Source organism: Caretta caretta, chromosome 10 (genome assembly GCF_965140235.1).
Source record: "Caretta caretta isolate rCarCar2 chromosome 10, rCarCar1.hap1, whole genome shotgun sequence".
Classification (NCBI taxonomy): Eukaryota; Metazoa; Chordata; order Testudines; family Cheloniidae; genus Caretta; species Caretta caretta.
Genome location: NC_134215.1, coordinates 76539322 through 76551688, shown reverse-complemented (window position 1 = coordinate 76551688; position 12367 = coordinate 76539322). Strand labels below are relative to the sequence as shown.

The window sequence follows — 12367 nt, the reverse complement described above, 5'->3', positions numbered from 1 at the left end:
CCTGCCCGATGAATTTGATGGTCCAGGCTCCCCAAATTGCTAGGGATCAGGTTCAAGTGTTGAGTAGCTAAATTGTATTGCGAAGCTGAGCTGATAGCTTGATAGAAGATAGGAAAAAGCGATCCCCCTGCATGGTTGTTTACCCTCTTATAGGGTTCTGGGACTGTTTTAATCAGGCACAACCTACTATGCCCAAATCTTATTTCCTCACCCAGATAAATCTTCGGGTACACTTACTCTATAGGCTAACATATTATGACATATATACATACGTATTAATGTTGATTATCTCATCCCCAAAACCGTTACCTTTGGCCTACGTCATGACTTCCATGTTCTGCAGTGTACCCTGCTGTTACCGGTCTGTTCCGGACTTAAGGTAAACACATTCAGTTCTTTGTTTGGTTCCCCGAAGTCAAAAGGGCTAACCGGTAGGCCATTTATGTATGGCAAAGGTTACAAACACTTATGCTAACTTGCTGTAGCTAATCATACAGGATACAGGCCTGTAGGTTCCTTGTGTTACAGCCAACTATTATGAGTAACATATACTGGAATTCAGCATCAACAAAACAAAACCCAAGACAATAACAATATAATCAATCAAACCAATGAAGAAAACACATTATGCAATATAGCAGGAATCGGCAACAATGTTCCCTCTAATTTTTGACAGGCTATGTGCGCAAAAAATTTCTTCTGTGCAAATTTTTGTGTGCACAGTGTTTCACCGTGTGTGTGGCGTTTAGGATCTGTGTGCGCACACACACATGCACAGCTTAGAGGGAACAGTGATCAGCAACCTTTGGCACGAGGCCCATTGGCTGGCCGGGCCGGTTTGTTTACCTGCCGCGTCCGCAGGTTTGGCCGATCGCAGCTCCCACTGGCCGCCGCTTCCTGCAACCCCCATTGGCCTGGAGCAGTGAAGCATGGCCAGCGGGAGCTGCGATCGGCCGAATCTGCAGACGCGGCAGGTAAACAAACCGGCCCAGCCCGCCGGGGGCTTACCCTGGCGGGCCGCGTTCCAAAGGTTGCCGATCCCTGCAATATAGCAAGCTAGCAAACTGGCCTTATGGACTACAAGAGGAGTTACTTCCCAAAAGAATCTGTGTTTTTGCTGGTGCAGAAAAGGATCCATGTAACTGAAGAGCATAGGTCATTTTATGTGTTGTTTCCCAATGTCCAGCTTATTTCATTAGCATATCATGTTGGTGCAGCAGAACCTGCTTAGCTGAGCATGACAAAGTTACAGCTAATGGTTTTAATGCTGTTTACATTGAATCCTAAGCCTTTGCTAAATCAGCTGTTGCCTCCCAAACAGTACCCAGAATTGGAAGGCAGATGGAGCCCTTGCATGCCTAGTGTCCATATTCCAGTGGTTAATGATTACGTGACATCTGCCTTTATGCTTAAATTGTTCTTTTATTTAATTACTTCAAATTTATTAAACTTTAATTGACTCCCTTTCACTTTGATTTGTCTCAATTCCATGTTCTAATGAGAGATCTGAAATGCTCTAGTTTGAATTAAAATGACATATTTTGCCCTTTTGTTTTGGTAAAACATGTGCTCAGAAGAGTAGCTTTTAAAACAAAGTGTCCACCTCAGATTTGTGCTGAGCTGAGGATTTGAGGGAAAATTCCTGAAAGTGAGATCAAGTAGGCCATGGAATAGACTCTCTGGGGAAGTGGTGGAAGCTACTAGTAGTCCGAAGGGAACAATCCTAGCAGATGACATACGAATAGTGGATTTTTAACCTGAACTGCACTCTTTGCTCACTGCAGTTCCCAGTGATATTACTAATATTAAGTGTGCTAGGACTGATGCCTGATTGACATCCCTAAAGACCTAATTCCACTGTTAATACACAGAGCAAGTACAGGAAAGGCAGAACAAGCTTCCTCTCCACCGACCCCTTCCCCACTGCTCCAGCTAGAGTATCTCAAAAAGGGACTATCTCTTAAGGGTGAGAGAATCAGTCTCTGTGGCTTATCCAGTTGTTAGCCTCTCTTTAGAGAGGGTGAAGAATGTAAACAACTGAGACTGGGATTTTTACTATGTGGACACTGGTTGGCTAGGAACTCAATTAAAGCTACCAAACTCATTTCACATAAACCAGCATCATTCCTTATTGAGTCCACATTGCTTCTGTTTGCTACCTGTCATATGCATTTATTAAAAAACTTTTCTTTTTTTGCTTTCTTTTTAGATTTTAGGTTATGAAACTCCTTAAACATGACAGGCTTCCCTGAATTAAGACCATTTGTGCTCAGCTCAGAATTTTATCTACAGCTTTCCCCCTCGCTTTTAACCCAAGAAATAGTACAAGTTAAGCATCAGATTGATACCACATGTAGTTTCAGGCTGCAAGTGGCATGACACATTCTTTGGTCTATTTTTACATGACCTCAGTAATATTTTTACTGCTGCCCTCTGCTGTCATTGAGGTTGTACAACGGTTGTCTCTAGTTCTATTCTTCATTCTGCCTGGGCCAAGATCTGCCACCCTTTTCTCTTCAGGGCAGTTGCTTTGAGTTTTATCTACAGAAGAGGGTCAATACTTGTCCAGCTAGTAGTTTTAGAGGACTATCTAAGCACTTTTGATTGTGTATTGGATCCAATCAAAGCAAAACTTCTTATTTATATGACAGCAGAGATCTAAAAATTTCACTCACATTCACGTCAGGCTGCTTCTGTTTCATGTCATCCAACTTATTTAGTTTTTATTCACTGCTATGCATCTCTGTTCCATTTCTGCATTATTTGGAAATCACAGTCACTGCCTGGCACTTTCTCTTGACTTTTCTTTTTCTTGCATCTTAGCCCTTCAGTCTTCTTCTGAAGGAGGTAAATTGATCCCATGCACTTTTGTGTATATTTTGTATGAGACATTAAAACTGAAGCCCTGTCTTTTCTATATGGACATTAAAGATCCCATGCACTTTTTGTAAGTTTGCCCAGACCCTTGTCTAGAACGTTCAGCCTTCCATCTGGCTGCCATAGTTCATCCCAGATTTGACTATAATACTCTGGAGAGTGAAGTGTGCATGTAAATGGGTTTTTTTGTTTGTTATTTTAAATAACACATATCTGAATCTGCATATTTTCATCTACTTAGTTACAAGTGTGTATTTGCAGTGAAAATTATTCCAACTCAATTGCCTAAGATCTTGGTTGTATAAGACTGAACTTTTTTTTATTCTGCCGTTTGTATCAGGACAGTGTTAATGTCAGGGCCTGATTACGTTATGACAGAAGTCAGACAGGTGGTGAGCTGTTTTTCATACCTTGTGCATATAAATAGTGAAGGAAATAAGTGTGGCGTGTACACAGCTCTTTGAGTTATGTAGGCATGTAGTAGAACCTGCTTATAGTGAATTTAGGCTATAGTGGACTTCTTTCCCAGAGCCCAATGAGAGATCTGTGTGTAAAGGGCTTGCAGGATTTAGCCCTTTATGGTGAAGTCATCTGGTGATTATAATTGCATTCCAGCATTTGTTCCAAGTGACTGCTTTACCTATCTGCTTCATCATTGAATAACACACCAGGTACAGCCTAAAACACTACTAGACATTCCATCTTTTTAAATGGACTCTCTGTAGGAAGCTTCTGTTGCTGTTAAAACACAGATTTTCAAGCAGCAGTAAAGGGGTTAAAGAGCAAAAAATGAATGGAGCTGAATGGACATTTGTATTTGGTCCTGTTGCACCATCTTCTCATTAAGTGTTTTAAGTGAATTCCTGAGCAGTGAGTTTGTAGAAAGTTAAGCAGCCAAAGTTGGAGCAAAAACTGATAAAAGAAGAAGCGATAATGAAATTGGGCCGAGCAGTTTCTAAGGAGGTGCTCAAGAGGCTGATATCTTGCACAAATGTCTGCTCAGAATATCTCATCCTTTTAAGTTCCTGATTCCTTCCCGGTTTTGTCACCATGACAGTGCAAAGTCTATGCCTAGTAGGGCAACTGGGAATTCCCTGGTTGTAGGGAAATCCTGGGTGACGTAGCACTGGAATAGCCAGGTCTACACTACCCACTCCCTTCCCCCTGGAGTTGGGGGGCATTCCTGGGTGCACTGGGGACATGATTGGAGACAGAAGGAGACTCAGCCAGAGTGTGATGAACTCTGGCAAACCTTTGGGCAGCCAAGCTATCTCTAGGGTCCATTCTAGCCACCATAATTTAGAGTGAGTCTTAGGTTGCTGTACATTATAGCAGGGGCCAGTTTGACCCGTACTCAGCCCCAGGATCAGAGGAAAAGAAAGGGGCTTAAAGTCATCTTTCCTTCAGTCCCTTGCACCAAGTCTAATTTTCACTAGTTGCAAATGGCAGCTTAGGCATAGAGAAACCATAGCACACCCCGATTCCCCTTCTTGACAATCCTACTTTTAGGGGTTAACAGCAGCTGCAAAGCTTCATCTGTGGGCTAGAATTTGGATTAGAAGATCTTGTCCCAAAAACAATGACTAAGACTTCTATTTGTTAACAAATTCAGATTAAATCTGTTAAATTACTTGATGGAAAAATAGTTGGATGGTCTCAAATTATTTTCTTGGATTCCTATGCTCCAATTTTTATGTCAAACATCATTCCATTATATCAATAATACATAAACTAGAGTTACACGTTAGAGACAACCTTATCAACACAGGATATAAAGGCATTACAGCTGTAACTTTATTGTAATCCTTACTTTGGATCACTGATGTTATCTTTTGATTTTTAAAGAAAATAGAGGTCCATCAAACAATCACACAAAAAACATTTCCAGCTTTAATATTTTGTTCTGTGGTAAAATTGTTTGTGCTTGCTGCTGGAGAATATATCCCTTTAAGTATCACAAAATTGCAGTTCTTTTGTGTAGCTTGAAATGCATTCTTCATAGACTAGGATTTTACATCTGCTGCAATTTCCATGGACTTGATTTGTCAGATTAAATAAACTAGTGATTCCTCAATGAATTTCTGAGGCTCTCTCTGGATAACACAAGAAAAGAATCTAATTCAAAATATGTTTTTCTTTCCTATTTATTTTGTCATAATAGGAATATACATTTTTAATTCATTCAGAGGTACATCCTTGTCCCATTTAAGTCAATGGCAACATTCCCATTGACTTCAGTGGGATCAAAATTTGGACCTAAATAAGTGTTACATTTTTTATGTATGATCACACATTTAATATTTGATGCCTGAAATGTATTTCTTTACCCTGTACATTTGTTAACATTACCAAAAGTGTCCTATTTGGCCATCAACTCTAGAAGATTACTAGCTAGTGCAGTGATAATGACATTTATAATGTAAGGCCCAGATCCTGCAAACCCTTAATTATGCAAGTAATCCCTGATTAGTGCACACTGAAATCAATTGGACCACTCAGTAGATAAGGAGTACTCACATGAGTAAGTGTTGAGAGGAATCATAATTTAAAGCCAGTTCCTCAGTTTAGCACCCAGTCTGAGAATCTGGGTTGGGTAGGTAGATGAAGGGTGGGAAGGAATCCTTCCCCTATCTCACACTGCAGAACTACTCTGCAGGGGCTGTTTCAACCCAGTGACTGTGGTCTTAAAAGACACACACACACAAATGCACACACTCCTTTACCTCTACCTCCAAGAGCAACAAAAGATCCACACATGATCAGTTCATCTGGCTCCAGATCTGCATGCAGGAAGCCCTCTGTGGTCATTGAAGAAGGACTTGGATTTGCTTTCTAGCATTTCAAGTTTTGGAATAACCTTATTATTTGGAGCCACAAACACAAGAGAAACAGAGAACACTGTCTTTAAAAGTCCCTCTTTTTGTTACATACATGTGCAATGGAACCCCCCCTGCAGTGGAATTCTTCACTGTTATACAAATAATAATAAAATGTTGGCACAGCTATGGTTCCTTCTGCTCTATGTTTAAGACCCATATTCATTTGTTCAGCATATACAAGTCTGCCCTCTCCTTCATAGTTTTCAGGTAGGACATTGAACTACCAAGATGATGTCATCATGGCATTTAGCTTTTTCTGTTCTTCTATGACTTTAGCAATCTACCCAGCAAACAAAGGGGCTATTCATTCAGTATTTTACTCTCCTGGCAGGACCCAGTTGCTTTATGGAAACAAGAAGAGTTGAACATGCATACTTCTTTCCTTTGCTTAAGCAGCCTGAAAGTTGGCAAGTTCTAGAGGCTAAAATAATCTAGGGAAAAAAATCAAAGGGAGTTAGATATCCACTGGCTCACTCTAGATTTATGAATTATTTTACAGTTCTTTTTCACTTGCTTGACACTTTGCTCAATCAGCTAATTAGCCATCTGCCATGAATTCTGTTTGTTTCAAATCTATAGCTATAGATCTTTGTGGAGAAGTCATTTTTTAGGGAAAACTTTATATTTAGTGAATATATTATACTAGGTAAGCATTTTCCAGAAGATTTAAATAAGTTAGAATAGTGAGAAACATTTTCTTTTCACAAAGAGTTAATTCAGACCTCAGACAGAGGTTCTTGACTTTTCTTGCACATTTGTGCAAGGAGGAGATGGGCTTTCTGTGCCTGATTCATCCACCTGGGCAGGTGTGTACTCCCACTAGCAAGGTTGGATATCACAAGATAAGCATAGACATGTCTATGGCCCTTCAGCGCTGGTTGGCATTCTATAGCGACACTGGAGAGGAGCACGCACTGCAACCATTTAAAGGGGATCATAGAATCATAGAATATCAGGGTTGGAAGGGACCTCAGGAGGTCATCTAGTCCAACCCCCTGCTCGAAGCAGGACCAATCCCCAACTAAATCATCCCAGCCAGGGCTTGGTCAAGCCTGACCTTAAAAATATCTAAGGAAGGAGATTCCACCACCTCCCTAGGTAACACATTCCAGTGTTTCACCACCCTCCTAGTGAAAAAGTTTTTCCTAATATCCAACCTAAACCTCCCCCACTGCAACTTGAGACCACTACTCCTTGTTCTGTCATCAGCTACCATTGAGAACAGTCTAGAGCCATCCTCTTTGGAACCCCCTTTCAGGTAGTTGAAAGCAGCTATCAAATCCCCCCTCATTCTTCTCTTCCGCAGACTAAACAATCCCAGTTCCCTCAGCCTCTCCTCATAACTCATGTGTTCCAGTCCCCTAATCATTTTTGTTGCCCTCCGCTGGACTCTTTCCAATTTTTCCACATCCTTCTTGTAGTGTGGGGCCCAAAACTGGACACAGTACTCCATATGAGGCCTCACCAATGTCAAATAGACGGGAACGATCACGTCCCCTGATCTGCTGGCAATGCCCCTACATATACATCCCAAAATGCCATTGGCCTTCTTGGCAACAAGGGCACACTGTTGACTCATATCCAGCTTCTCGTCCACTGTAACCCCTAGGTCCTTTTTCTGCAGAACTGCTGCCTAGCAATTCGGTCCCTAGTCTGTAGCGGTGCATGGGATTCTTCCGTCCTAAGTGCAGGACTCTGCACTTGTCCTTGTTGAACCTCATCAGATTTCTTTTGGCCCAGTCCTCTAATTTGTCTAGGTCCCTCTGTATCCTATCCCTACCCTCCAGCGTATGTACCTCTCCTCCCAGTTTAGTGTCATCTGCAAACTTGCTGAGGGTGCAATCCACACCATCCTCCAGATCATTTATGAAGATATTGAACAAAACCGGCCCGAGGACCAACCCTTGGGGCATTCCACTTGATACCGGCTGCCAACTAGACATGGAGCCATTGATCACTACCCGTTGAGCCCGACAATCTAGCCAACTTTCTATCCACCTTATAGTCCATTCATCCAGCCCATACTTCTTTAACTTGCTGGCAAGAATATTGTGGGAGACCGTGTCAAAAGCTTTGCTAAAGTCAAGGAACAACATGTCCACCGCTTTCCCCTCATCCACAGAGCCAGTTATCTTGTCATAGAAGGCAATTAGATTAGTCAGGCATGACTTGCCCTTGGTGAATCCATGCTGACCGTTCCTGATCACTTTCCTCTCCTCTAAGTGCTTCAGAATTGATTCCTTGAGGACCTGCTCCATGATTTTTCCAGGGACTGAGGTGAGGCTGACTGGCCTGTAGTTCCCAGGATCCTCCTTCTTCCCTTTTTTAAAGATGGGCACTACATTAGCCTTTTTCCAGTCGTCTGGGACTTCCCCGATCGCCATGAGTTTTCAAAGATAATGGCCAATGGCTCTTTGCATTTCTCTATTGCCCCTGGAAGTACTGTGCTGCCATGTGCTTCAGCCACTGCTGCTGGTATTTTTCCCGCTATACACCCTCTTAATACGGCATGAGCCGGTAAAGCCACATTCTGGCCCTAAGTTATTAACTGGTATTCGTTTAAATTGTGTTGTCTTTCAGTTTGCTAAACATGTTAAGAGTATGATTTGTGTAAGACTCTCTCCTTTTGTACTGCAGTGTACAATGCAGGTTGAAGAAAGGGAAGCTAAGATGCAAATCAGAGACCTCCATTTTTCAAGATTAAACATTTGTTAATTTTTAGGCAACACATTCCTTAGCATTTTATTGAAGAGGAAGTTTAAGATTAAAATTTAGGGGCAAAAATTCTCCTCTCTGTTGTGGATAGCTAGTGCCTGTTCATCACTCACTCCACATATGGAACTGGTCTTCCTGGCAATGGAATTGTATCCTAAGACTTTAGGTACTTGAATACAGAAAACATTTGTCACTTGCAATCAACGAGAAAATATACAGTCACTTGTTTTCTGGTGTCAAGATTACTCTTCCCTACTGTGGGTTTTTGGCACTGTTACGAATTATACCTGATAGGACACGCACACAACTGCTGCGAATTATACCTGATAGGTCACGCACAGTTCGAATCTAGGCTGAGGCACATGAACAAAGTCCACAACTGCAGAGTTCCCAAAACACACCAAGTTTATTACGCTCGAGCGTGGTGCCCCCCTGCTAGCCAGGAGGGGACCCCGAATACATATTATACAAAGGTTATATACTTTTTAGCAAAGCGTGTTGCCCTCGTGCATCAGAAACCTTAGCCAATAAACATACTCTTTTCTTATCTACCACCTATCCCTGCTTGGTGCATTCCTCGTGCTAAACTAGTATGTTAATTACACAGCACGGTCCTAAAGCAATGCATCAGTAACTTTTATTATCAGGATGGGAGGCCTCACATCAAAGGCCAGGAGATAGGGATTTAGGTACAGACAAAGAACAGATACCGGGAGTCAAGACAAGCTGGAGACAAGGAGGAGGATTTTCACCGGAATGCAGTATCTAAGGAACACTCCTCCTGGTGCATGATGTGCTTGCTTTTAGACAATGGTGGGCCCCAAACCAAAATGGAGTCACATGTGCTAACTTTTCCTTAACAGCACAAAAAGTTAGCAATGAGATTAAATTTCTTAAGACACAGGTAACTTCTGCGTTACATAAAATGCATCCTGTTTAGCATCTTCCTGGCACCTGAGTTTTTTAACAGCTATATAATTTAAAAGAAAACCTGCTTTTACTTTCCAGATTATACCAGTGTCACAAAAGATCAGAAGACGCTATTCTCTGCTGTCAAAAAGCTCTGAGCTATATTGAGAGGAGTAAGGGTGAAAGCAATCTGGAATGTATTCCTGTACACAAGAAAATGGCAGGAGTAGCACGGGTTCTTGGGGATTATGCAACAGCAATCCAGCATCTTGTAAAGGTAAAGAAGGTTTCAAGTAAGGCATTTTGCTAAATGTCATGGTTAATAGATAAGCAAATCATCACCGTAATGAGGCTCATGCACAATTAGTAAATACATGTCTTTGCTGCATTTTTTCAAAATATCATTAGTTCCCGTTAAAGGATTAAATGATACACAGTCAGCAGCCAAGGCAGTACATTAAAAACCTAACTCCTGTTAATAATAATGGGATTTGTGCATCTAAACCACCATGGAGAGCACTGAAAATTGCCCGGGATGCTTACAAACACTAATTGTGAGCCTAATCCTGTAAAGTTCTAAGCACCTTGCAAATGGCAATCAGAATCCTTAACTCCTATAAAAAGACACTCAGTACCCTGCAGTATCAAGTCCTATATTACTACTAAGAACATCTGAAACCATCAACACAGCTGGTGGTGGCTGGTTTGGTTTTGGTTTTGTTACTTTTCCCAAAGAAAGATAAAGCTTGAGAGACTTGTAAAGAGCTAGATACTTACACACATAGGTGGCACTCAGTGGGTGTTTGGTGGAATATGTGAAATGAGTCAGTTGTGTGTTTCCTACCGGGACAGAAGTTTCTAAGTATTATTAAAACAAAGTCCACCATCACAATGACAATAATTAGCATCTTGCTGTAGTCTTGGCAGAGCAGCTTTGCCACTAGTAGACATGGAGTCTGAAAATGCTTTTTACTTACTAGAGATGATCCCTTTGGGTTTGAATTGAGATACGTTGCTGAGGCAGTGTTTTATGGAAGCATAAGAACGGCCATACTGGGTCAGACCAAAGGTCCTTTTAGCCCACTATCCTGTCTTCCAACAGTGGCCAATGCCAGGTGCCCCAGAGGGAATGAACAGAACAGGTAATCACCAAGTGATTCATCCCCTGTTGTACATTCCCAGCTTCTGGCAAACAGAGGCTATGGACACCATCCCTGTTCATCCTGGCTACTAGCCACTGATGGACCTATCCTCCATGAACTTATCTAGTTCTTTTTTGAACCCTGTTATAGTCTTGGCCTTCACAACATCCTCTGGCAAAGAGTTCCACAGGTTGACTGTGCGTTGTGTGAAAAAATAATTCCTTTTGTTTGCTTTAAACCTGCTGCCTATTAATTTCATTTGGTGACCCCTAGTTCTTGTGTTATGAGAAGGAATAAATAACACTTCCTTATTTACTTTCTCCACACCAGTCATGATTTTATAGACCTCTATTATATCCCTCCTTAGCTGTCTCTTTTCCAAGCTGAAAAGTCCCAGTTTTATTAATCTTTCCTCATATGGCAGCCGTTGAATACCCCTAATAATTTTTGTTGCCCTTTTCTGAACCTTTTCCAATTCCAATATATCTTTTTTGAGATGGGGCGACCACATCTGCACGCAGTATTCAAGATGTGGACATACCATGGATTTATATAGAGACAATATGATATTTTCTGTTTTATTATTTATCCCTTTCTTAATGATTCCCAACATTCTGTTCACTTTTTTGACTGCCGCTGCACATTGAGTGGATGTTTTCAGAGAACTATCCGCAATGACTCCAAGATCTCTTTCTTGAGTGGTAACAGCCAGTTTAGACCCCATCATTTTATATGTATAGTTGGGATTATGTTTTCCAATGTGCATTACTTTGCATTTATCAACATTGAATTTCATCTGCCATTTTGTTGCCCAGTCACCCAGTTTTGAGAGATCCTTTTGTAGCTCTTCACAGTCTGCCTGGGACTTAATTATCTTGAACAGTTTTGTATCATCTGCAGATTTTGCCACCTCACTGTTTACCCCTTTTTCCAGATCATTTATGAATATATTGAATAGTACTGGGCCCAGTACAGACCCCTGGAGGACACCACTATTTACCTCTCTCCATTCTGAAAACTGACAATTTATTCCTAACTTTTTTTTCCTCTCTTTTAACCAGTTACCAATCCATGAGAGGACCTTCCCTCTTATCCCATGGCAGCTTATTTTGCTTAAGAGCCTTTGGTGAGGGACCTTGTCAAAGGCTTTCTGAAAATCTAAGTACTACTATATCCACCGGATCCCCCTTGTCCACATGCTTATTGACCCCTTCAAAGGATTCTAGTAGATTGGTGAGGCATGATTTCCCTTTACAAAAACCATGTTGACTCTCCCCCAACAAATTATGTTCATCTATGTGTCTGACAATTTTGTTCTTTACTATTGTTTCAACCAGTTTGCCCGGTACTGAGGTCAGGCAAATTGGCCTGTAATTGCCGGGATCACCTCTGGAGCCCTTATTAAAAATTAGCATCACATTAGCTATCCTCCAGTCATTTGGTACAGAAGCTGATTTAAATGATAGGTTACAGACTACAGTTAGTAGTTTTGCAATTTCACATTTGAGTTCCTTCAGAACTCTTGGGTGAATACCATCTGGTCCTGGTGACTTATTACTGTTTAGTTTATCAGTTTGTTCCAAAACCCTCCTCAAATGACACCTCAATCTGGGACAGTTCCTCAGATTTGTAAACCTAAAAAGAATGGCTCGTGTTTGGGAATCTCCCTCACATCCTCAGCCATGAAGATTGATGCAAAGAATTCATTTAGTTTCTCCACAAAGGCCTTATATTCTGCAGTCAGAATAAAAATGAAACTGAAAATCTCCATTAATGAGGTTGACTAGAAAACAGTAACCATTCTGCCTAAACTCAGAAATGTACTGGATCACCATTACACTAGAA

General features: G+C 41.3%; 1 protein-coding gene across 1 annotated transcript in view; it reads left to right on the top strand.

Moving 5' to 3' along the window:
- Window positions 1-12367, top strand: part of TTC23 (tetratricopeptide repeat domain 23) — a 46592-nt gene that overhangs the window by 14301 nt on the left and 19924 nt on the right. Inside the window, 1 exon segment of the mRNA XM_075132772.1 lies at window positions 9480-9657. Within this exon segment, the coding sequence (XP_074988873.1) occupies window positions 9480-9657 (178 nt within the window).